Source organism: Narcine bancroftii, chromosome 1 (genome assembly GCF_036971445.1).
Source record: "Narcine bancroftii isolate sNarBan1 chromosome 1, sNarBan1.hap1, whole genome shotgun sequence".
NCBI lineage: Eukaryota > Metazoa > Chordata > Chondrichthyes > Torpediniformes > Narcinidae > Narcine > Narcine bancroftii.
The window spans coordinates 456,897,407-456,921,512 of NC_091469.1; the positions used below are offsets into that span (position 1 = coordinate 456,897,407).

At 43.3% G+C, this 24,106-nt stretch overlaps 1 protein-coding gene across 1 annotated transcript in view; it reads left to right on the forward strand.

Annotated features, from left to right (window-relative positions):
• mrc1a (mannose receptor, C type 1a) overlaps nt 1-16,377 on the forward strand; it is a 186,345-nt gene extending 169,968 nt beyond the window's left edge. Inside the window, exons 28-30 of the mRNA XM_069914658.1 lie at nt 9,030-9,197; nt 9,283-9,318; nt 15,485-16,377. Of these exons, the coding sequence (XP_069770759.1) occupies nt 9,030-9,197; nt 9,283-9,318; nt 15,485-15,714 (434 nt within the window). The 3' untranslated portion in view covers nt 15,715-16,377. The remainder of the gene's footprint in view (nt 1-9,029; nt 9,198-9,282; nt 9,319-15,484) is intronic.
• Nucleotides 16,378-24,106: the final 7,729 nt, after the last annotated feature.

A 24,106-nucleotide genomic window follows, 5' to 3' on the forward strand; every position in this document is an offset into this window, starting at 1 on the left:
CTGACTAGGAAGGTTGATGAGACTAGAGCAGTAGATGTAGTCTATATGTATTTCAGAAAGGCCTTCGATAAGGTTCCACATGGGAGATTGGTAAGGAAGGTTCAGGCACTAGGTATTAATGTTGAGATAGTCAGATGGGTTCTATGGTGGCTAGAAGGTAGATGCCAGAGAGTCATGGTGGATAACTGTCTGTCAGGATGGAGGCTTGTGGCAAGCAGTGTGCCTCACGGATCGGTGTTAGGTCCCTTGCTATTTGTCATTTATGTTAATGATTTGGATGATGGAGTGGTAAATTGGGTTAGTAAATAAGCGGACGATAGAAAAATAGGGGGAATTGTGGATAGTGAGGATGGTTTTCAGGGACTGCAGAAGGATTTGGATGGCTTAGAAGAGTGGGCTGAAAGGTGGCGATGGAGTTTAATGTAGATAAGTGTGAAGTGCTTCATTTTGGGAAGAATAATCAAAACAGGACATATGTGGTGAAGGGAAGGGCATTGAGGAATGCAGAGGAACAGAGAGATCTTGGAATAACAGTTCATCGTTCTTTGAAAGTGGAATCTCGTGAATAGAGTGGTAAATAAGGCTTTTGGTATGTTGGCCTTTATAAATCAATGCATAGAATACAGGAGTTGGGAGGTGATGTTGAGACTATTCAAGACATTGGTGAGGCCGAATTTGGAATACTGCGTGCAGTTCCGGTCCCCAAATTATAGGAAGGATATCAATAAGTTAGAGACAGTGCAGAGAAGATTCACTAAAATGTTGCCTAGATTGCAGTATCTGGAATACAAAGAAAGATTGATTAGACTGTGTCTTTATTCATTGGAGTGTAGAAGGTTAAGGGGGAATTTGATAGAGGTGTATAAAATTATGAGGGGAATAGATAGAGTAGCTGTGAATAGGCTCTTCCCGTTTGAGGGTAGGTGAGATTGAAAAGAGGGGACATAAATAAAGGGTTGGGGGAAAAACTTCAGAAGTGACATGAGAGGGAGCTTCTTCACTCAGAGAGTGGTGGCTGAGTGGAATGACCTTCTGGAAGAGGTGGTTACAGCAAGGTCAATTTTGTCATTTAAGAAAAGGTTGAATAAGTGCATGGATGTGAGGGGATTGGAGGGTTATGGGCAGGGAGCAGGTAGGTGGGACTAGAGGAGATCACTTAAATTGGTACAAACAAGAGGGGTTGAGATGGCCTGTTTTTGTACTGTAATTGTTATATGGTTATTTATGTTCTATGTTCCCTCACATTCTATACAGGTACAAAAGAGACATCAGCTACAATGATATAAATCAAGTTATCACAATCTGTCAAGAGAGAAAAAGAGACAATAAATATAAAATAATGATGATAATGAGAGATAAATAAATAGTGCAGACTGATCTTTTGGTGGTCCTGGCCTTGCTAGTAGTTAGGGTTCGGGTAGTAGGGGAAGTTTAAGAGCCCTGATAGCCACTTGATAAAAACTGTTCTCGAATCTAGAAGTGCTGGACCTCTTCCTGAAGGGACCAGCAAGAAAACAATTTGTGACCAGGGTGATGGGGGTCCTTTACGTCGTTAGTTGCCTTTTTTGAGGCAACACGTAACATGGATGTTTTCAATGGATGGGAGGTGCGTGCCCATGGTGGACTTGTCCCTTCTGCAGCCTTCTTTTTTCCTGCATCTTTAAGTTTCCAAACCAGACCATGATAAAGCCAGTCAGAATGCTTTTCACAATACACATGCTGAGGGTTGATAGGGCAGTCGATGATTTCAGTTGATGATTTCAGTCGACGATTTCAGACAGTTTAATGATGATGGTCAGCAGGCAGAAGGTGTGCTTTCTTCAAACTTGCCTCAATGTGCTGGCTCGAGGAGAGGTCCTCTCATATATGGACTCAGAAGAACATATATATGTCCCAACCCTCTTCACTGCCATCTCATCAATGAAGACAAGTGTGTGGTCCCTCATCTCCCCTTAGTAAAGTTCTCATTAAACTTTGTGGCCTCACTGATGTTGCGAGCAAAAGTGTTGTTCTGGCATCACACAGCCATTTTCTTCACCTCCACCTTATATTTCTGTTAGTTGACCAATAATGGCCAGGGTGATCAGTGAATTTATAAATTCTGTTGGAGCTGAACTTGGTGAGTGCATCAGGAATAGAGCAGGGGACTAAGCATTTAGCCTTGTGGTGCCCCCGTGTTGATGGTCAGTAAGGAGGAGGTGCTGTTGTTGATCTTCTCTCTTGCTCTCATTGCCAGTCTCATTTGTGGCTGTCTAGCAAAAACTTGTATCACGCTTAGGTTCAATGTTATACTCACCCATTTCCAAACCAAGGAATTTGGAAGAAAAGACCTGCCTCAGTCAATCTTTCTGTTGGAAATAGAAGGTAATTGGAGCAATCAACAGATTGACATTGACAAATCCAGCATGGTGTCTTTGTATTAAAACAGAAAGAGCAGACAGATGACCCCCATGTTCCCTTGCTCTTGTCTTTGTATGACCAACCCTTTACCCATGTGCTTTTCTTTGAAGAATTCTTCTCAAAACCAATCTCAATGACCAGTTATATTTTGGTCATTTGCTGTGATTATATAGCCTTCGACACCGTGAGCAGGAAAGGGCTTTGGCAAATACTAGAGCGCATCGGATGCCCCCCAAAGTTCCTCAACATGATTATCCAACTGCACGAAAACCAACAAGGGCGGGTCAGATACAGCAATGAGCTCTCTGAACCCTTCTCCATTAACAATGGCGTGAAGCAAGGCTGTGTTCTCGCACCAACCCTCTTTTCAATCTTCTTCAGCATGATGCTGAACCATGCCATGAAAGACCTCAACAATGAAGACGCTGTTTACATCTGGTACCGCACGGATGGCAGTCTCTTCAATCTGAGGCGCCTGCAAGCTCACACCAAGACACAAGAGAAACTTGTCCGTGAACTACTCTTTGCAGACGATGCCGCTTTAGTTGCCCATTCAGAGCCAGCTCTTCAGCGCTTGACGTACTGTTTTGCGGAAACTGCCAAAATGTTTGGCCTGGAGGTCAGCCTGAAGAAAACTGAGGTCCTCCATCAGCCAGCTCCCCACCATGACTACCAGCCCCCCCACATCTCCATCGGGCACACAAAACTCAAAACGGTCAACCAGTTTACCTATCTCGGCTGCACCATTTCATCAGCTGCAAGGATCGACGACGAGATAGACAACAGATTCGCCAAGGCAAATAGCGCCTTTGGAAGACTACACAAAAGAGTCTGGAAAAACAACCAACTGAAAAACCTCACAAAGATAAGCGTATACAGAGCCGTTGTCATACCCACACTCCTGTTCGGCTCCGAATCATGGGTCCTCTACCGGCATCACCTACGGCTCCTAGAATGCTTCCACCAGCGTTGTCTCCGCTCCATCCTCAACATTCATTGGAGCGCTTTCATCCCTAACATCGAAGTACTCGAGATGGCAGAAGTCGATAGCATCGAGTCCACGCTGCTGAAGATCCAGCTGCGCTGGGTGGGTCACGTCTCCAGAATGGAGGACCATCGCCTTCCCAAGATCGTGTTATATGGCGAGCTCTCCACTGGCCACCGTGACAGAGGTGTACCAAAGAAAAGGTACAAGGACTGCCTAAAGAAATCTCTTGGTGCCTGCCACATTGACCACCGCCAGTGGGCTGATATCGTCTCAAACCGTGCATCTTGGCGCCTCACAGTTTGGCGGGCAGCAACCTCCTTTGAAGAAGACCGCAGAGCCCACCTCACTGACAAAAGGCAAAGGAGGAAAAACCCAACACCCAACCCCAACCAACCAATTTTCCCCTGCAGCCGCTGCATCCGTGTCTGCCTGTCCCGCATCGGACTTGTCAGACACAAACGAGCCTGCAGCTGACGTGGACTTTTACCCCCTCCATAAATCTTCGTCCGAGAAGCCAAGCCAAAGATACTGTAGTTAATTTTGCTATGAGAAATTTTGCTGCATAATAGTTGCGGCATCAAAACACATTTTTGTTGAATTAAAGAGAGCATCTTCATGAAATCAAATAAATCCTTTATGCTGAAATGAAAGGATTGCAACGTAAGGAATGGTTGAGAAGATTGGACTTAAACCTTAAGACTTTTAAAGGCATGGAATTGGACTTCATTAAGATTCTTAGAGAGCTTTATGAAATGGAGCTGATACGGTCTTTCCCCTCACTTGGGTGAACAAGGGGTACCCCCCCCCCGCCCATTTAAAAGGAAAATCAGGAGGAATTAATTTTCTCAGTCTTGTGAATTGTTGGATCTCCCCACACCAGAAGTCAATGGAGGCAGAGCCATTGAATACAAGGTCAATAGAGACAGATTTATGATCACAGTGGAGTCAAAATTATGGGGGAAAAACAAAAAAGTGGACCATAGGCGAAAGTCAAATGAGCCATTAGCATCCTACCGTGAGTGTGAAGACACCCCAATCGGGACTGTTTCGACTCTTGGAGTGAGTTGTGACCTGGTGGAATGAGGGGGGTGATAATGATAATGAGTTTATTGTGTTTTAAATATATTGTATAGTGTACATATGCATCAAAATTTCTACTTGCTGCAGCTGATCAAGCACTTTGTAAAAAATAAATACAAGAACAATTAAAGAAACAACTACAATACTACAATGCAGTAAAAGTCTGGACTGCTCAGGGATTGAGTCGGTCTGGATTTTTGGGTTTTCCATATTCTCAGGCAGTACTTTAAAAATTAAAATTCAAGGAGGAATAAAGATAAATTATGATAGTTTATTCATGAGCAAATACAGCATTTATCAAAATGAGCAGTTTTAAAGAAAAATAAACTCAACATGCAAAAAATGTAAGCACAATTTTTTTTACTACAGAAAAGAGCATAATAATGCATAAAATTTTGTTTAAAAATGAATATTGTAAAATAAAAATACAGTATAAAAATGAATGCGCTTGTGATAAGATTACCTGCATTAAGCATGGTCGCTTGTGCTGCTGTGCATCTGTGGCGCCTTCACATACACGCACGCACACAAAAGCCTGCTGAATAAAAATGGTTGCAAATTCAGATTTTTGTGTGGTTCACATATCTGGCATTTGGATTTTTGGTCTTCTACTGTACACAAACATGCTGGAGAAAATCAGCAGGTCATGCAGCATTCATAGGAAGGAAAGAATAACCAATGTTTTGGGCCTGGGCCTTTTGTCGTATAGGACTTCAATAGTTCACTTACTGATTTAAAAAAAGTCGATAAATACAAAAATTATAGATTGTGGCAGCTTGCCCATACAACAGACGAACCGGCTCCCAGAGTTGTGGGAAAGTCCATGGTAGATCTGACTGTGAGAGCTCCAGGTGTGGGACAACCCCACAGCCTGGCAGCTAATGCCATAAAGGTCCCAGGAGTTGCAGGTGTCATCGGGTTGTGAGGGATTTAAACGTGTGCGAGAGTTCTATAAAAGTTAGTTGGTTCAACTCACTTTTGATTCTGTGAGGTTATTTCACTCGCTGCGTTCCTAGTGCGATTACATTGGTGACTCCGATGGTCCAAGCAACATTTGGACCCAACAATGACTGACCCATGCACGCAGAATGCAGTTTCAATGAAACTGCTTACTTTCTGGACCTCACTACTGCAGATCTGGTTTGAACAGGCCGAAGCCCAATTCCAGGTCAGGCAAATTGTCTTTGGCACCACAAGGTACTACTAAGTTGTCAGTTTGCTCGACCAGGAAACAGCAGGCCTCATCATCAACTTCCTACACCAGCCACCGGTTTTGGATAGGTCTGAAACAATCAAGGTGCTCCTGATCCGTACTTTTGCCCTCTCATGCTATGAGCGTGCAACACGGTTACTCCACATGGACAGCTTACGTGACTGTATGTCATCAGTCTTAATGAACGAGATGTTGGCACTAGCAGATGGCCATAAGCCATGTTTACTGTTTGAACAAGTCTTTCTCAAACAGATGCCAGAAGATATTCGCCTCCTCATTGCTGACGACGATTTCGGTGAGCCATGCAAAGTAGGGCCCCACATGGATATCCTGTGGCACACCAACCAGCATGGCAGAGCCTACATCAACCAAGTTGTTGCATCATGCCCTAAGGCCTGGGCCTTCCCATGCCGGTGATGCTCACAGCAGAGATTGATCCCAGTTCAGACTGTTGATGTTTTTACCACCAAAAGTGAGGGTCCTGAGCCGACCGTTGCCGCACACCCTGTTCTTTTCCGGAAATACCGGGGCCAGCCGTCGCCAATGGCTAAACTGACTGGCCACCTTGATAGCCTCCTTTACTTATGGGACTGACACTCCAGCTGAAAGTTCCTCGGAGACACAGGGATGGATGTTAGTGTCTTTCCCCTCCTTGAGGCACGTCAGGACCGGTGCTCATCGCTGCCAACAAAAACTGTATTTGCACATATGGCATATGAACCAACCCACTGCAGTCGGTTCCAGCAGTTTCACCTGGCTGTTTACAATGGCAGCAATTCATGGGGTGCAGATTTTCTCCAGACACACTGCCCCCTAGTGGACCTCAAGGGATGGCACTTAGTGAATGTCAAGACCTTCCAGACCTTCTTGCTTGGTGAAGCCAAGTTACAGGCCCACACCTGGACTCTTTGACTTTGTCAAGCAATGAATTTGCCAGAGTACTAGTGGAGTTCCTGACCATTATTACAGTGCAGTTCTCCACAGGCACACATAAGCATGGTGTTCAGCACCACATTCACACTTAAGCACATTCACACTACATGCTCGGGCACGCAGGCTCCCGCCCGTCAGACTCCACCTCACCAAAGAGGAGTTTGGCTTATTTGAGTTCTTGTGGATGGCTTTCATACTCAAGAACATGGCATAGACGTTCCAGTGGCTCATGGACTCAGTGGGGTATGGCTTAGATTTCATTTTCATCTACTTAGGTGATAATCCTGATCACCAGCTGCTCCCATCAAAAGCCCTCTACCTCAACATCCAGCACTTTTGGTATTTCTTGGAGGGGTGGGAGTTCACGGTCTTCATGGACCACAAGCCCTTCACCTTCACATTCACCAACATGTCATGGTCGGCGCAGCAACAATGCCACCTGTCATACATCTCATAATATACACCAGCATCAAACACATCTCCAGAAAAAAACGTCATGGCCGATGCACTGTCTCGCACCTCCATCCACTCGGTGCATTCCCTGCCCCCATGGTTGGTCTACACAGCGCTCACTGAGGCACAGCAGCTTGACCAACAAATGTCAGCCTATTGCACCGCAGTCTTGGGACTGCAACTTGAGGACATCCCTGTCGGCCTAACAGGCAGCAAGCTCCTCTGTGACGTGTCCACCAGCCAACCCCGGCCCATCATTCCAGCCGCTTGGAGGTGCCACACTTTTGACACACTACATGGTTTAGCCCACCTGCCTATTCGGGCAACCAGCTGACTGGAGGCGGATATAATTGCTTGGCATACCTGACACAAGCAGGTTGAGCACTGGGCTACGACATGCATATACTGCTAGACCTGCAATGTGCAAAGGCATGTGAAGGCCTCCCTTCAACCCTTCCATGCAGGAAGTTTGAATATGTCCATGTGGACATAGCTGGTCCACTTCCGGTCTCCCAGCGGGCAAGTTATCAGTTCATGATGGTCGACAAGTTCACCAGGTGGCCAGAAGCTGTACCATTTGCTGACATCTCCATGGAGTCCTGCACCCGAGCCCTCATTTCAAGCTGGGTTGCACATTTTGGCCTGCCTGCCAACATCACCTCAGACAGGGGGTCGCACTTCATGTCCAGGCTATGGTCGGTGCTGGCACAACTACTTGGGACCCAGCTGCAACACACCATGATCTACCGTCTGCAGTCCAACGGCCTGGTAGAGCATTTCCAACAGTACCTGTTTGACCCCGATGGCGTGCCTCCGAGACCCAGATTGGGTGGATGAGCTCCCATTTGTGCTTCTTGGCATCTGCTTGGCTCTCAAAGAAGTCTTAGCCACATCTTCGATAGAGTTGGTATACAGCGCCCCACTGACTATTCAAGGGTGTTTATGCTAGTGTCCCCTAGCACACAGGAGACAATGGTAATAGTGCTCACAAGACTCTGAGAGAAGTTAAGAACACTACCTCCTGTCCCAACCTAATGCCATGGCACAACACCTTTCTTTGTCCCCAGGGCCATTCACTGGACTCCACTCCAGCAGCCGTTTGAGAGCCTGTACAAGATGGTGCATCAGAACAGAACCACATATGTCCTCGATGTGAGTGTCCATGAGGAGACCTTCACCATTGATGGATTCAAGCCGGCGCACCTAGACATGGAACATCCTGTGACTGTGCCAGCCCCACACCGATGAGGTTGGCCACCCAAACGGACTAAAGAGGTGTTCATTTTGGATTCCACATCTCCTAATGCTGGTTCTGAGGTGCATCATGTGGCGGCTTGCCCACGCATCAGGCGATCCGGCTGACAGACCCACGGGCAAACCTGCAGCAGATCTGAGAGCTCCAGGTACAGGGCAAGCCCACAGCCTGGCGGCTGAGTCACAAAGGTCCCGGAAGTCACAGGCATCATCAGGTTCCGAGGGATTGAAACATGTGTGAGAATTCAGTTAATGTTAGTTGGTTCAACTCACTTTCAACTCTGTGTGGTTCTTTTGCTCACTGCTTGCCTAGTGTGACTGCAAGATAATAAATATTCACAGTTATCCTGGTGCAAGGAAAATGCAATAGTGCAGATTATCTTTTTGGAGCAGCATCTGTTAAGGTAACAAAGGAAGGTTCAAGAGTCTTATAGCTGTTGGAAAGAAACAGTTCTTGAACCTCGAGTACTGATCTTCAGGCTTCAGCACTTCCTTCACAAAGGTAGCAGTGAGAAGAGGTTGTGACCAGGATGATAGGGTCCTTTACGATGTTGACTGCCTTCATGAAGCAGTGACTTGCATAGAGGCATTCAATGGAGGGGAGGTCGGAGCCTGTGCTAGGTGGGGTTGAGCGCACAGGACCAACTCCTTCCCTTAGGTTTTGATTAAAATTTCACTAGTATAAAGTATTTGTTTATCTTGTTGCAGGTGCTTGGTTATGGTTAGATAACAGTGTGGTGGATTTTGTAAATTGGAATAAAGGAGAGCCTTCAGATCATCAGCGGGAAGACTGTGTTGAAATGTTTTCGGGTTCAGGTACCTGGAATAATGCTCCATGTACAGTGTACAAGAACTACATATGCAAAATGCCTAAAAGTAAGTTGAACTGTACAGTAGGGTTTGAAAGATTTTTCTTTCTTATTGGATTTATTGAATAATAACTGACGTCTCTTCTTTACAGTTGTGGAAGGAACTGATGCACCGTCACAGCTGGAAGGTACGAGTTTTGTGCACCCAAGAAATTGTTAACATTATCCTTGGTTGATTAATATAAATTTATATCCTAACCTAGCTGAAAAAGTAGTTTTAGGTTGTACTTAAAGCAGAAATTGATAGATTCTTGATTAGCCAAGGCATTAAATAAGATTGAGAGTGCAGAGAAGATTTACTAAGATGTTCCCAGGTCTTCAGGAGTGGAGTGACAAGGAATGATTAGGACTATACTCCTTAGAATGAAGAAGGATGAAGGGAGACTTGATAAAGATTTATAAGAGTAGATGTGAGTAAGATGTTTCCACTTACATTGGGGGTGGGGGGGATAAATATGAGAGGTCATAGCATTAGGCTGAAAGGGGAGAGGTATAAGGGGAACATTAGGGGAAAGTTTTTCATTCAGAGAGTAGTAGGAGAATGGAATGAGCTGTAGTGAATGCAGATTCAATCTTGAGTTTTAAAAATAAATTGGATAAATACATGGATAGGAGAGGTCTGGAGAGTTATGGAATGAGAACAGGTCAGTGGAACTAGCTACTTTTATTAGTCAGCACAGACCAGAAGGGTTGAATGGCCTGTTTTTTTTCTGTGCTGTAATGTTCTATCGTTCTATCGAAGGTTATGGACATTAGGGCTGAGTCTGGGTAGGTCACCAAGTCAGAGAGCTCTTCTAAACTATAAAACCTGTCAAGCAATTGGAAATTATTGCTGGAAATGATTATCTGCCAGTTTCAATATTCTGGACAAGATTGCTAATATTCATAATGTTGATTTCATTGCCATACACATTGTACAATATATATATATATATATATATATATAAATGAAAAGGCTGCAGCTGACATGGGCCAAGGTTACTGCAGATGATTTTGCAGCCAAGAGGGACTGCACTCATACAGTATTTTCAACACATTTTTCACAATCTAATTGAAAGCTGGGGAGTGCCCTTAGTACAGCCCCAAGTTATCTCTGAGAAAGATCATACTAGCTTGCACAAATCCACATTCTTGGGTTGAAGAAATATTCCAACTGAAACACCTTATGGAGTTTGTGCTGCCATAAATATGCACACATATTGTTGGATTAAAAGCTAGTACTGAAATTCAATTGCAGAATTTTCAGCATTAATTTTAAAATAAAGATAAATTACAGGACCACGGATGGATGTAAAGTTATTTGATTAACTGGAAAATATGGGCTCAATCATATTGAAAGTTGATATCAAAACGGTCTTGAACAAATATAAAAGGAATGTATGAGACTTAGAGTCATATCATGAAAATAAAATAATTGTAATCATCAATTATTATCAATAGGTCACTAAGTATTGCCAAATTGGATAACCTTACTGTAGGTTTGGAGGTAATTTTAAATACTCACCAAACCTACTGAAAGTGACATAATCAACGTTTTAAGCTTGAACTCTTCAACAAGATATCTTTCGAGGTAATTGTGGGAGTTAGTGGCTTAGTATAAAAATGTCTGTAGAAAGTTTATCTCCCGAAATGGAGACATAGAGATCAAGAAAGGGGAGAGCGTTGTTAGAGATGGACAAACTGAATTTGAGGATGGGGTGAAAATGCTACAAAATGAATGAAGTTGGCAAGCTCATCACGGGTGCTTGAGGCAGCCTCATTGTACATATAGAAGAGAAAGAGTTGAGGGGCTTTGCCTGTAGGCTTGCAGCATGTATTGCTCCACAAGGTTGGCATACAGGCAGGCGTCGGAGGTACCCATGGTTACTCCTATGATTTGGAGAAAGTGGAATATCAAAAGAGAAGTTGTTAAGGGAGAAAAAAAGTTCCGCCAGGCAGAGGAGGTTGGTGGTGGTGGTGGGGGGGAGGGGGGTGGGGGGTGAATGGTTAGGTCTCTTGTTAAGAAAGAAGCAAAGGGCTTTGAGACCTTCTGCATGGGAGATGGAAGTGTAAAAGGATTCAAAAGTGAAAATGAGGCAGTTAAGTTTAGGGTATTGGAAGTCATTGAAGAGAAGGAGGACATGTGAGGTTTTGCAGATGTAAGTAGAGAGGACTGGGGAGATAAAATGGAGTCCAAGAAAGACAATATTAGTTCAGTGATATGTATATATTGTATACTGTTGCTGCTCAGTGTATAAGTGGCTGGCCCACCCACAGATGACTTGAGCCCATGTAACTCCTCCCCCTGTGACCTGACCATAAATGTCAACCTCCCTACCCCCTTCCATTCATTCGAGCACATGGAGTTGGCCCAGCCGAAATTAAAGCCTATTGTTCCTCACTCAGTTTTTGGAGTCCTAGATAGTGCGTATCAATTTAATACACATTAATTTTCCACACGGAATGGACAAGCTGCTGACATCCGACAGACTCGAAATCGATCCACAGACGCCCAGAGCTGCTGAACGGTATGAGCAGTGGATCACCTGCTTCACAAACTTCCTCAAAGTTGCAGAGGACCTGGGGGACTCAGATGAAAAGAAACTCAAGGTCCTGCAAGCTAGAGTTGGCCACTGAGCATACCTAGCGATCTGGAACTGCATGACCTACCCAGAGGTCATGGCTGAACTCTGAAACCCCTACCAACCCCGGGTGAACAAAGTGTACTCATGGTATCGACTGGCCTCGAGGAGACAGCAACCCGGTGAGTCCATGGATGAGTTCTTCTGAGTGCTGTATGACCTGGGGCTACAGCCCCCATGTCCATAGCCCAGTGTGTGGAGGAGCTGGTCCGAGATGCCTGTGTAGCTGGAGTGAGGTCTGACTACTTACGTCAGCGACTGCTCGAGGAGGACAAGCTGCCCCTGAAGAGAGCTTTCCAGCTTGTCTGGACCCTCGACTCGGCCCAACGCAATGCTGATGAGATTACTAATAATGCCACCATGTTGGGACCCGGCATCACAGATGGCCTCCGTGATAGCAAGCAACGACCCCACCACTCCTGCCGTCGCAATTGGACACCTGAGGTGCCACTTCTGCGGCCAGCAGAAGCATCCCCTGATGACTCGGCTAAGGAGGCGATCTGTTCGGTATGCGGGAAGAAAGGACATTACCAGCATGCCTGTAAGTCCAAACCCTCCCTCCTGAGCAGTGCAGTGCTGACGTCACGTCCAGCCCCAAACAGCTCGACCCTATGCACGACTTGGGAGTCGCCATCTTATCTCGCATCTACTCCGTCCTCCTGGATGACATCACCTTCACCTTCTACTGCCTGGATGACATCACTTCCTCCTTCTTCCTGTAATGTGACAGCGTGGTCAACATGGAGGCCGTCATTTTACCGGTCGGGTCTCCCTTCCAGTAGCGATGATGATGTGCTGATCCTGGCTCCGTGACTCTGAACCAGGGAAGCCCTCATCCGATTGCCCTCTCAATAATGGAAATTGAGGACACCAATCTACCCCCGGCCCCGACCAAATGTCGGGAATTAGTGCAGGCTAGCGACGCCCCTCCCCCCCCCCCACCCTGGAACCCACACCACATGCCCAGCTAAGGCGACCACCACAACCGCCTCCACAAGTAACCGAACCCCACCCGCTATAGTGACAACCTATCCCCCACCCACCTCAAGACACCTGACCAGCAATGGAATAGACCAGTACATCCCCGCAGGTCACAAAGGCAGAGGAAGCCACCTGACCGGCTGAATCTCTAGGACCGGGGTTTTTTTTAAAGAGGGGATGAATGTGGTGATATGATTATAGGTATATACTGTTGCTGCTCTGTATGTAAGTGGTTGGACTCGATCCCCATGTAACCCCTCCCCATGTGACCTGTTCATAAAGGCTGACCTCCCTGCCCCCTTCCCATTCGTTCGAGCTCATGGAGTTGGGCCAGCGAAATTAAATGTGTGTTAAAGCCTATCATTCCTCACTCAGTCTTTGGAGTCATTGATAGAGAGGATCAGTGGGGCATCCTGAAATGTTGGTTTTGTATTAAGCCCAAAACGTAGGTTGTGCATTTTTATCTATGCTACTTAAAGTACACTCTATGAGTTTCTCCAGCATTGTGATTTTACTTCAAACACGGTGTCTGCAGATGTTCATGCTCTACTACCGAAAGTGAGAATGTATGCTTTGCAGAAAGAAATAGCCACAGCAACAGTTGGTACTGTCTGTACATTACAATCATGAGAGGGAAGTGCCTGCATGAATTTTATCTTTACCAGTTCAGAAAAATCACAGTTTAATCATTCATCACAATTCCCAGATGACCTCTTTTTTCTAATCTCAATTCCTCTCTCTCCCTCTCTTCCCCACCCTGCTCTCCCTCCCTCCCTCTCTCTCTCTCTTTCTCTCTCTCTCTCTCTCTCTCTTCCCCCCTCTCTTCCCCACCTGCTCTCCCTCTCTCTCTTCCCCCCCTCTCTTCCCCACCCTGCTTTCCCTCTCTCTCTTCCCCCATTCTCCCTCCCATTTTCTTCCTTTCTGTCAACTGTATTATTATTGGTATCTATCATTAAAGATTGATAATAGAGACCCTGGAAAATCATATTTAAGAAGTTGGAGTGAGCACTTTTAAGAAGTGTAAACTATGCTTTTATAATTTTTTAAAATGTTCCAAGTGGCAGAATTCTTTGAATTTCAAAATGCATTCAGTTGGTGATGCACAGGTCTTATTCCAGAGTAGAACGTTTTGTTTGGGAGAGTACAATAAAAGTATGATTTTATTTGAATGCGGGAGTGTAGCGCTATCAATCAACCACTTTAGACAGAGTTGTGATTAATAGGCTTTAATCCCCTTAAGGCATTTCACATGTTGCTGGCCTGGTTCCAAGGCAGGTACTGAGGGAGGAGTTTAGGCATAACAGTCTTTATAGGGATTTCTGGGAGGGAGGAGTCACAGGTTCAGGGGAGGGCCAGCTCATACAATACAGACAATACAGTGGTTCCACCACAGGGATGTAATCAAGAAAGTTTCACGGTATCAGTGTTTGGGCCTCAGCTGTTTATCACCAATGTCATTGAAATTACAAAGTCAAACACCATGAACTCTGCTCATAATTCAATGGTGGATACTATGGGACATGGTGTTGTTTGAAGGATGGAAAATAAAAAAATGGAAAAGAATAGCTTTTAGTAATTTGAACATGATCTTTGTGAAAATTTAGTAACTGGTGAAGTTTTCAAATGCAATGTTGCTCAGGAAATATTGAAACACCTAATAAAGAAAAAGATGGGATAAAGGGAGAAGTAAAACACATAAATTCCAGAGGAACTTAACAGGTCTTGTTGTGTCCATAGGAGGCAAACATTTATATCCAATGTTTTGTGCCCGAGCCCTTCTTCAAGGAATGAGCAATAATCAGGGTGGACCCCCAAAGAAAAGGCTTGATGAGAAGTGAAGAAAGGGCTGTGGGAGAAGCTTCAGTTTGTGATTTAGGATTAAAAGGTAGATAAAGTTCTTCAAGAAGCCAGTTGTAACTATGTTCGTGTTTAGGATTCTGACAAGGGTATAATTTACTGCCATCCTGAATGGTCCATGAGAAAATGAACTTGCTTCTTGTGAGGGATAAGGGTGCACACACAGACACACACACACACACACACACACACACACACACACACACACACACACATCAACTTCCAATGGCATGTGAGTTGGAGATGGTGATTTTCCCAAGTTCCTGTGACCTTTCCAGAAAGTAATGGTTCAGGATTGGGAAGCTTGTTTCCAGTGAGTTATTGCAGTCTACATTTCAGATGATAAATATTGTAGCCAATAGTGACGGAATAGGTGTTTACAATGACAAGGTGCGTATCAAGTGAGCCTGCTTTCTCTTGGAGCTGCATTCATCCCTGCAAATTATACATATTGAAACACATTTGTGCACTCTGCTTTTTGGATAGTTGGAACCAGGAAGAGAATCTGAGGGAATCTGAGGGAACTTAAGCTCTGACCTGCTCTTTGTGCCATGGTATTTAGCTTTCAATTTGATGATGACCGGCAGGATTTTGATGGTGGGAAATACAGCAATTATAGCCATTTAAACTCATTACATGTTTTTTTCTTAGCAGACCTGATGGGCCCTATAGCTGACTACTGCTCCTTTTTCATATGTTTTTATGTAAAGGGTAGAGAAATTATCTTGGGCTTGTTGACAATTGTACAGATGATCTGAATGATGTCCTCTTGAGGAGTATCTGTGATGACATTACTTTGGAAATTTATTTTGTGTGTGTTTTTTTTAAAAATCAGTTTCCCAGCCAAAGGAAACTCAATTTCCTAACACCATAGGAATTGTGGTGGTACTGGTCATTGTCAGCCTTCTACTTCTGGTTCTTGGAGGCTACTTTTTTCAAAAGTACAGGAGGAAGACTACAGATGGATCCACAACCTTTGATAACACTCTATACTTCCATAGAGAGTCTACATCTGGACCCTGTGACATGAAATCTCTTGTGCCAAACATAGAATCAAATGAATAGAGTTTAATTAAATTTGCAATGTTTTTGACATATATGGCAATAAGTCTACTGTGAACTGCATGAAGTTAGACCAGAACTCAATGTTAACAATGTATTTGGCTAATGTATTCTTTTGCTGCAGTATTTTGCACTGGACTCCATGCTTATTCTTCCACACTGTTTACTGTTATTTTATGAGAAAAATATTTTGAATACAATTTTATTAAAGGTTAATTTTCAGGTAGAAGCTTTTAGAATTACTACTCCATATTTTAGTAATTCTACATGATTCTAATTATTTTCCAACAATATTCTTTTCCTCCGTAAATAGTTGAAACTTGCAGCTTCACAACAAATAAAACGCTGAATGATATGTTTAGATGCTTAACTTACTGAAAAAATGTGTCGTAATTATCTCTTTAATTGTGCCAGTAAAGAAAATGTGCAAAAAATTCACATTACTTTTAATAGTGCAAGGTTTTGGAAAAATAATATCAGCTCAAAAATTGTCCATCTACCATTGTTTATTTAAAAAAAAATGATACATAACATATTATTAATCATTATTTTGTGAATTTATAGACACCAAAATAACTTGAATGTTGCCATTTTCAGCGGCTTTCCATTCCATGTTGAAGAGTAATCTGGCGGTCATTAAACCTCAATAAACTCATTTAAAATACATACCGATGAATTTTCAGATAGGTGTAAATGGTTCTTCATCACCACATTTATGGAGTACATTGGCAAAAGTTTAGATGCTCATACAGATGGAAACAAGTTGAGGGAATCAATTCGACTTTGAACATGTTTTGTATAAATAATAACATTTAAGAAAAAGGGACCCATGTATTAGAAAGTTTTTTTTTCTCCCTGGATATATTGAAGAGATTTTGTTTTAATTTGAACAGACAGTAAATTTCTGATATAGCAAAATAACATAGAAATCTGCATCACAGTACAGGCCCTTCAACTCATAGTGTTGTGCTGACCTAATAACCTGCTCTCACAACTGCCATGTTTATCAGTTCCATCTACCTATCTAACAGTCTCTTAGTAAATCCTATTCTCTCTACCTTCACCAACTTTGCTGGCACCCTTTGTGAAAAATTTACCTCTTACTCCCAAGTGCCTTAAAACTATGCCCCCTTGTGCTAGCTACTTCAGCTCTGGGGTAAAGCCTCTGTCTATCCTCAAAATCAATGCTTCTTATCATCTTATGCACCTCCATCAGGACACTCCTCATTATCTGTTAGTCCAAGGTGAAAAGACCAAGTTCCCTCAACCTATCCTCATAAGGCATACTATCCAATCCAGGGACCATCTTAATCAATCTCCTCTACATCCTCTCCACAGCACCCATATCCTTCCTTTGGTGAGGTGGGTAGAACTGAATAGAAAATTCAAAGTGGGATAACAAAGCCCTGCAGGAAATGGCTTCCCTGGACTAACATGAATGACTCTTTTCTGACTTCCTATGGCATGGGCTCACGCTTACACCCTATAGACCATTTATATAATTTTAATTTGGAAATAGAGTTGGCCCAGGAGCCCTCACCACCCAAATACACCCATGTGACCAATTAACCTACAGAACCCATACTTGTTTGGAATGTGGGAGGAAACCAGAGCAACTAGGCATTTATCAGGGGAACATACAAACTCGTCACAACAGTGGATTCAAATCCAGACCACTGGCGCTGTAATAGTTAAAATAACTACAACACTACTGTACTGCATTATTTAGTTTTTTTAACCATTTTGTGACATTAATTAATAAAAAAAATGCAGAAAAACTATTTACACGAATTGTTTAGAGGGCAATGGGAATGATGAAGGCTTGGACGTAACTAGATCAAAAGGAAATTAATTTGCTTATCCTGAACAGAAGGAGGAAATTTGGCCTTCAATAACATGCTTGCACAAAAGAGGGCAGCTCCTTCAGTCCCATTCCCCCTCTGATTTCCCAATCTCTCAAAATCCGTGAGGACACTTACCACCCCGCTCACAGCATCTTCCAGCTATTCACATTGGGAAAGACATACAGGCCTGACCAACCACTAGCAATGACACTGCTGAATGACTGATGAACCTCTCATACAAACCCTTAGTGTCTCTTCTATTTATTTAACACTAATATTTATTTATTTTATATTTATATATATCCTTATACATGCACATGGTATATCTATAGCTATATATATATATATATATACACGCACACACACACACGCACACACACACACACACACACACACACACACACACACACACAAACACACACACACACACACACACACACACTCTGATTATCTGAAATGCTCGGATAAGCTTTTTTTCGGGGAACTGGTCATTTTCTAAAAAACAGGGCTTGTAGCAACAGCAAATTATTTGTAACAGTATTTAAACAGCAACAAACAACAAGGGAAGGCTTTTTAAGCATTAAAACAATGTTTAATTCTCACCCAAGAAAATAGATGCTGGTCGCCGCTGATCACTGACACTGCCCCACCAAGGCCCCGCTCCTGCCAGGGACCTTGAGGTCCTTGGTGCTGCCGGAAACCCAATGTCCACTGCCACCAGAAGTCTGAGGTCTGCTGCTGCTGGCACCGGGAGCCCGAGGTCCCCAGTCAGTTTGGCTCCAAAACATTTTGAGGATTTTGGAGAATTCGATTTTGGATCATCGGAGTTGTGTGCATGATATGCGAGAGAGAGGGTAAATAGTACATATACACATATACAGTATATGCACATACATTTTAAAAAAATATATATACACACATATGCTGTGCATATGCATGTTTGAGTCTTTTGCACCGAGGACATGAGGTCACGGTTTTATTGGGTTGTAGGGAAATTAATTGGAAGGGATAATAGGCTCACCAGTGGCTATACTTTGTGAGGTGTCTGAGGAGATTTGGTATGTCACCAAAGATTGCCATAAACTTCTAAAGGTGTACCGTGGAGAGCATTCTGTCTGGTTGCATCACCGTCTGGCATGGAGGTGCCAACTCTCAGGTCAAGAATAAACTCCAGAGGGTTGTTAACTCGGCCTGCAACATCACAGGCACCAGACTTCCCTCCATCGAGGACATCTACATGAGGCGGTGTCTTGAAAGAGCAGCCTCTATCCTCTTCACTCTGCTACCATCGGGAAAAAGGTACAGGAGCCTAAAGACGAGCACTCAGCAGCACGAGGACAGCTTCTTCCCCACTGCCATCAGATTCCTGAATCAGCAATGAACCCAAGACACTGCCTTACTTTTCTTGCACTATTATTCACACACACAAGGTACAAGGACAAAGGAACAGAAGCAGGCCACTACGGCTCATTGAGTTATTAATATTTTATTATTTTTATATAGTAACGTCAAAAGATGATTATAATACATACGTTTGCACTGTGATACTCATGCAATACACCAAATTTCATGACTTGTTCATGACAATAAATCCTCATTTTGATTCTGAACTTAAACTCTTCCTGTATCTTATATTTTTTCACATCCCATCAACATTCATAGAACCATAGAAGGCTACAGCACAGAAAACAGGCCTTTTGGCATCTCTAGTCTGTGCTAACCATCAACTCCCTAGTCCCACTGACCTGCTCCCGTTCCATAACCCTCCAGGCCTCTCCCATCCACATACCTATCTGATTTGTCTTAAAACACACGATCGAGCCACATTCACCACATCAGGTGACAGTTCATTTCACCATCCCACTACTCTCTGAGTGAAGAATTTCCCCCTAATAATCCCCCTTAACTATGACCTCTCGTATTTATCTCCCCCAATCTAAGTGGAAAAAAACCTAATCCCATCCACTCTGTCTATACTGTTCATAATCTTGTAAACTTCTATCAAATCTCTAGTAAAACACAGGATTCCGTTGATACTGGTGGTTAAGTGAAAAAACACATAAATGCTGGAGAAACTCAGCAGGTCAAACAGTGCCTTTATGTAGCAAAGGTAAAGATATATCACCAATGTTTCAGGCTTGAGCCCTTCACCAAGGTGTGGGGGAACATCCAAATCTCCCCTCATTCTTCTTCCTTTCAAGAAATGTAGTTCTAATCTGTTTAATATTTCCCAATAAATCAACTGCTGAAGACCCGACAACATCCTAGTAAATCCTCTCTGTACTCTTTCAATATTATTGATATCCTTCCTGTAGTTAGGCGCCCAGAACTGCACAAAATACTTCAGATTTGGCCTTACTAATCCCTTTGATTCTTTCAACCCTTGAGGTAATTACCAGTAATAGTGATCAATTAAATTATCAGGGCATCCTGGGATATGGGAGAAATTGTGATCCATGCAGGAAAAATGCATTCAGTCCAAGGCTGCAAAGGTAGCAACTGGGATTAAGGTTGAACCTGGATCACTGGAATAATGAGAATGTCACTTCAAGTAAAATCATGAAATTAAGAAGCACTTTATCCTGTTCATTGGTCTAAGATATTTTTTCAATTCTGCTCCAAGGTTGAACCAAAGAATCTCAACTTCATACTGAGAAAATGGGTTGTGACATAGAGAAGTAGAGAAAACTTGGACAAGATTTGAGAAGTTTCTATGAATTTATAATTGGTTTATAATGGGTAACTAGAGGGAAGTTGTTCCAGTTCGTAGATGGCTCAGGTTAATGAGCTTTCGTCAAAACCTGGAAAATGTAAAGAAAACAGGGATGCTTAACACTGAAGAAAAGAAGGTAAAGGGAACGTCTGTAACAGGTGAGGACTATAGGAAATGATGATTAAGTTTGGATTGGCTGATAAAGTGAAATCAGCTTGTTAATGGCACCTAATAGTGCCTGAAGAAGCTGTAAATAGAGGATAATGACTGGGAAAAGAGGAGAGCAGTAAATAGAAACTAAATGACCATAACAAACATTTTTTGCATCAGTATTTTATTCAGAAAACTGGCATAGTGTATAAGGAAGGAGGGAAAGCAAGCAGTAGTGGCATGGAACATATAAAGATTAAAGACGAGAAGGTGCTTCCTGCCTTACAGTGAATAAAGGCAGATAAATCCCCAGGGCCTGACATGATTTTCCCTCAGACCTTGAGGGGGACTAGTGTAGAAATTTCAGGGGCCCTGGGAGAAATATTTAAAACATCCTTAGCCAAGGGTGAGGTGCCGGAGGATTGGAGGGTAATTCATGTTGTTCCATTGTTTAAAAAAGGATCCAAATGAAAACTAGGAAATTACAGGCGAGTGAGCTTGACACTGGGTAAATTATTGGAGGGTGTTCTGAGTGTGATGATACAACCACTACACTGGGTGCACTCCTACTGGCCTACTGTAGGGGCCAACCACTACACCTGCAGGTAGGCCACCTGGGAGGCTGGGCCCATCTGCCTGCTGTCAATAACTGGCCCATATAAAGACACAAGCTGGCCCCTTTGGGAGCAGTCAGGCACGTTGAGCCAGGAGTGTTCTGAGACCTGCTATGTACGTTCAAGCTGATTAAAGCCTGTTGTACAGTCTGTGGACTTTGTGTCTGAATTCTTTGCACAGCAGTGCTCACAATTACAAATTGGATATGGAAGTATTTGGACAGCCAAAGGCTGATTAAGGATAGTCAGCATGGCTTTGTGTGTGGTAAATCATGTTTAATGAATCTTTTAGAGTTTTTTGAGGAGATTACCAGGACACTAGATGAAGGAAAGGCTATGGATGTTGTCCACATGAACTTTAGTAAGGCTTTTGACAAGGTCCTAAATGGGACGTTAGTTCAGAAGGTTCACACATTAGATATCCATGGAGAGGTTGTAAACTGGATTCGAAATTGGCTGAATGGGAGAAGACAGAAGCCTCTTTTACACTTACAAGTGGTCCCAGGAATTAATGGCCAATGAGCTAAAAAGGGTCTAGTGTGAAAGGAAAATCTTCTCAATGCCATCGTGAGATGATGTCATTTCATGCCGGGGATATACGGCCTCAACCCCTAGTACAATCCTCACTGTCTGCAAATGCTGATGTTGGAATCAGGCAAGTGTAAAATGGGCAATTTCATTATGGGATAAAAATGACCCAAGTTTTTGAATATGGGCAGGAACGTGAAGGAAGAAAAGATTAAAATGAAGGCATAAACTTTGCTGTGGGAAAGAGAGTCAGAGAGAGAGAGAGAGAGAGAGAGAGAGAGAGAGAGAGAGAGAGAGAGAATAAATGGCAATAGCGGACAATTTTTAAACAGCGTGGGAAAGTTGGTAACAGTGTAGCGCACAATTTATAAAGACTGTGGGATAAAGTGAGGGCAGACCTGACTTCCCATGCAGCAGAGAAACCCCTCCATGAGTGCTCCATGAATGCAGCTGTGCATACAACCCTTTCCCTGCTGCACAGAATTCTGGGAGGGCCATTGCTTTTTCCCCACAGTATTTATATATTGTGCTCAATAGCGCTTCCAACTTTCCCACGCTGTTTAAATTGTGCGTGATAATGCTACCAACTTTCCCACAGTCTTTATAAATTATGTGCTATAGCGCTACCAACTTTCCCAGGCTATTTAAAAAAGTCCACTATTGCTATTTATTGCTTGCACTTTCCCACGGTCCCTTGTAAAGGTTTCTATAGGTCAGCACACCAACTGGGCTTAATTATGTTATAATTAGGCATCATTAATTTTGTTCAAATATAAGATCATAATACATTGATCAGGATTTTGGGCAGGTCCACCATCGCTCGATACGTCATCACATCACTGGTAGAAGGTAGAATAGTCCTAACCCCCGGGGATGGCTCCTTGCAAGAGTGAATGCATTCAGTGTCCCAGTTAGGAGTGGTCAAGTGTGAAGAGCAAAAACGTCATTCCTATCCCAGGACACTGAAAGGCTAATTTTGTGGGATGCAAGTGTTAAAGGGGCTAGAGTGAGATAGTGGATAATTGCTTCTCAGACTGGCAACCTATGAATAGTGGTGTGCCTCAGGTATCGGTGCTGGGACCATTGTTGTTTGTTGCCTAAGTCAATGATCTGGATAATAATGTGGTAAATAGCATTAGCAGGTTTGCGGATGACACTATGATATTTGAACAAAATTAATCATGCCTAATCATAACATAATTAAGCTTTATGTACAGCACAGAATGAGCTCTTCAACCCCTGTTGTTGTGCCAACCTATATAAACCTTTACAAAGGACGGTGGGAAAGTGCTGGCAATAAATAGCATTAGTGGACGATTTTTAAACAGTGTAGGAAAGTTGGTAGCACTACCGTGTACAATTCATAAATACCATGGGAGAAAATGATGGCAGACCTGCCCTCCCAGAATTCTGTGCAGCAGAGGTGCACGGCTGCATGTATGGAGCACTCATGGAGGGGTTTCTCTGCCACACGGCATTCTGGGAAGTCAGGTCTACCATTGCTTTTTTCCCACAGTCTTTATAAATACTGTGCTATAGCGCTACCAATTCTCTCACACTGTTTAATTTATTTCCCCCCTCTCTCTCTCTCTCTCTCTCCCTCTCTCTCTCTCTCTCTCCCCACTGCTGCGATTTTCCCATGGCAAAGTTTATACCTTCATTTTAATCTTTTCTTGCACATGTTCCTGCACACATGCAAAATCTTGGCTCATTTCTATCCCACAATGCAATTGCCCATTCTACACTTGCCTGACTGTATGCCAGCATCTGCAGACTTTGGGGATTGTACTAGAGGTCGAGGCCGTCAATCCCCAGGGTGAGATGACGTCATTTCACAACGCTGTTAAGACAATTTTCCTTTCACACTAGACACTTTAAAGACCGATTAGCCGTTAATAGAAAGGTGCTTAAGATTGGAGGCATTGTGGACAGAGACAAGGCTTTCAATGGTTGCAGAGAGATCTGGACCAACTGGAAAAATAGACCAGAAAATGGAATTTAATACAGACAAGTGTGAGGTGTTGCATTTTGAAAGGACAAACCAAGGTTGGACATACACAGTAAATGGTAGGGCACTGAGGAGTGCGGAGAAACAAAGGGAACTGGGAATTATTCCCTGAAAGTGGCATCAGAGGTAGACAGGGTTGTAAAGAAAGCTTTTGATATCTTGGCCTTCATAAATCAAAGTATTGAGTACAGGAGTTGGGATGTTATGGTGAGCTCTATAAGACAATAATGAGGCCAAATTTGGAGTATTGTGTGCAGTTGTGGTCACCAAACTACATGAATGATAAGTAAGATTGAAAGAATGCATAGAAAATTTACTAGGATGTTGCTGGGTCTTCAGGAGCTGAGTTACAGGGAAAGATTAAACAGGTTAGGTCTATACTCTTTGAGCATAGAAGAATAAAGGGAGTCTTGATAGAGGTTTTATAAGATTATGAGGGGTATAGACAGAATAGATGTGAGTAGGATGTTTCTACTTAGATTGGGGAAGATAAATATGAGAGGTCGTAGCTTTAGGCCGAAAGGGGAGAGGTATAATG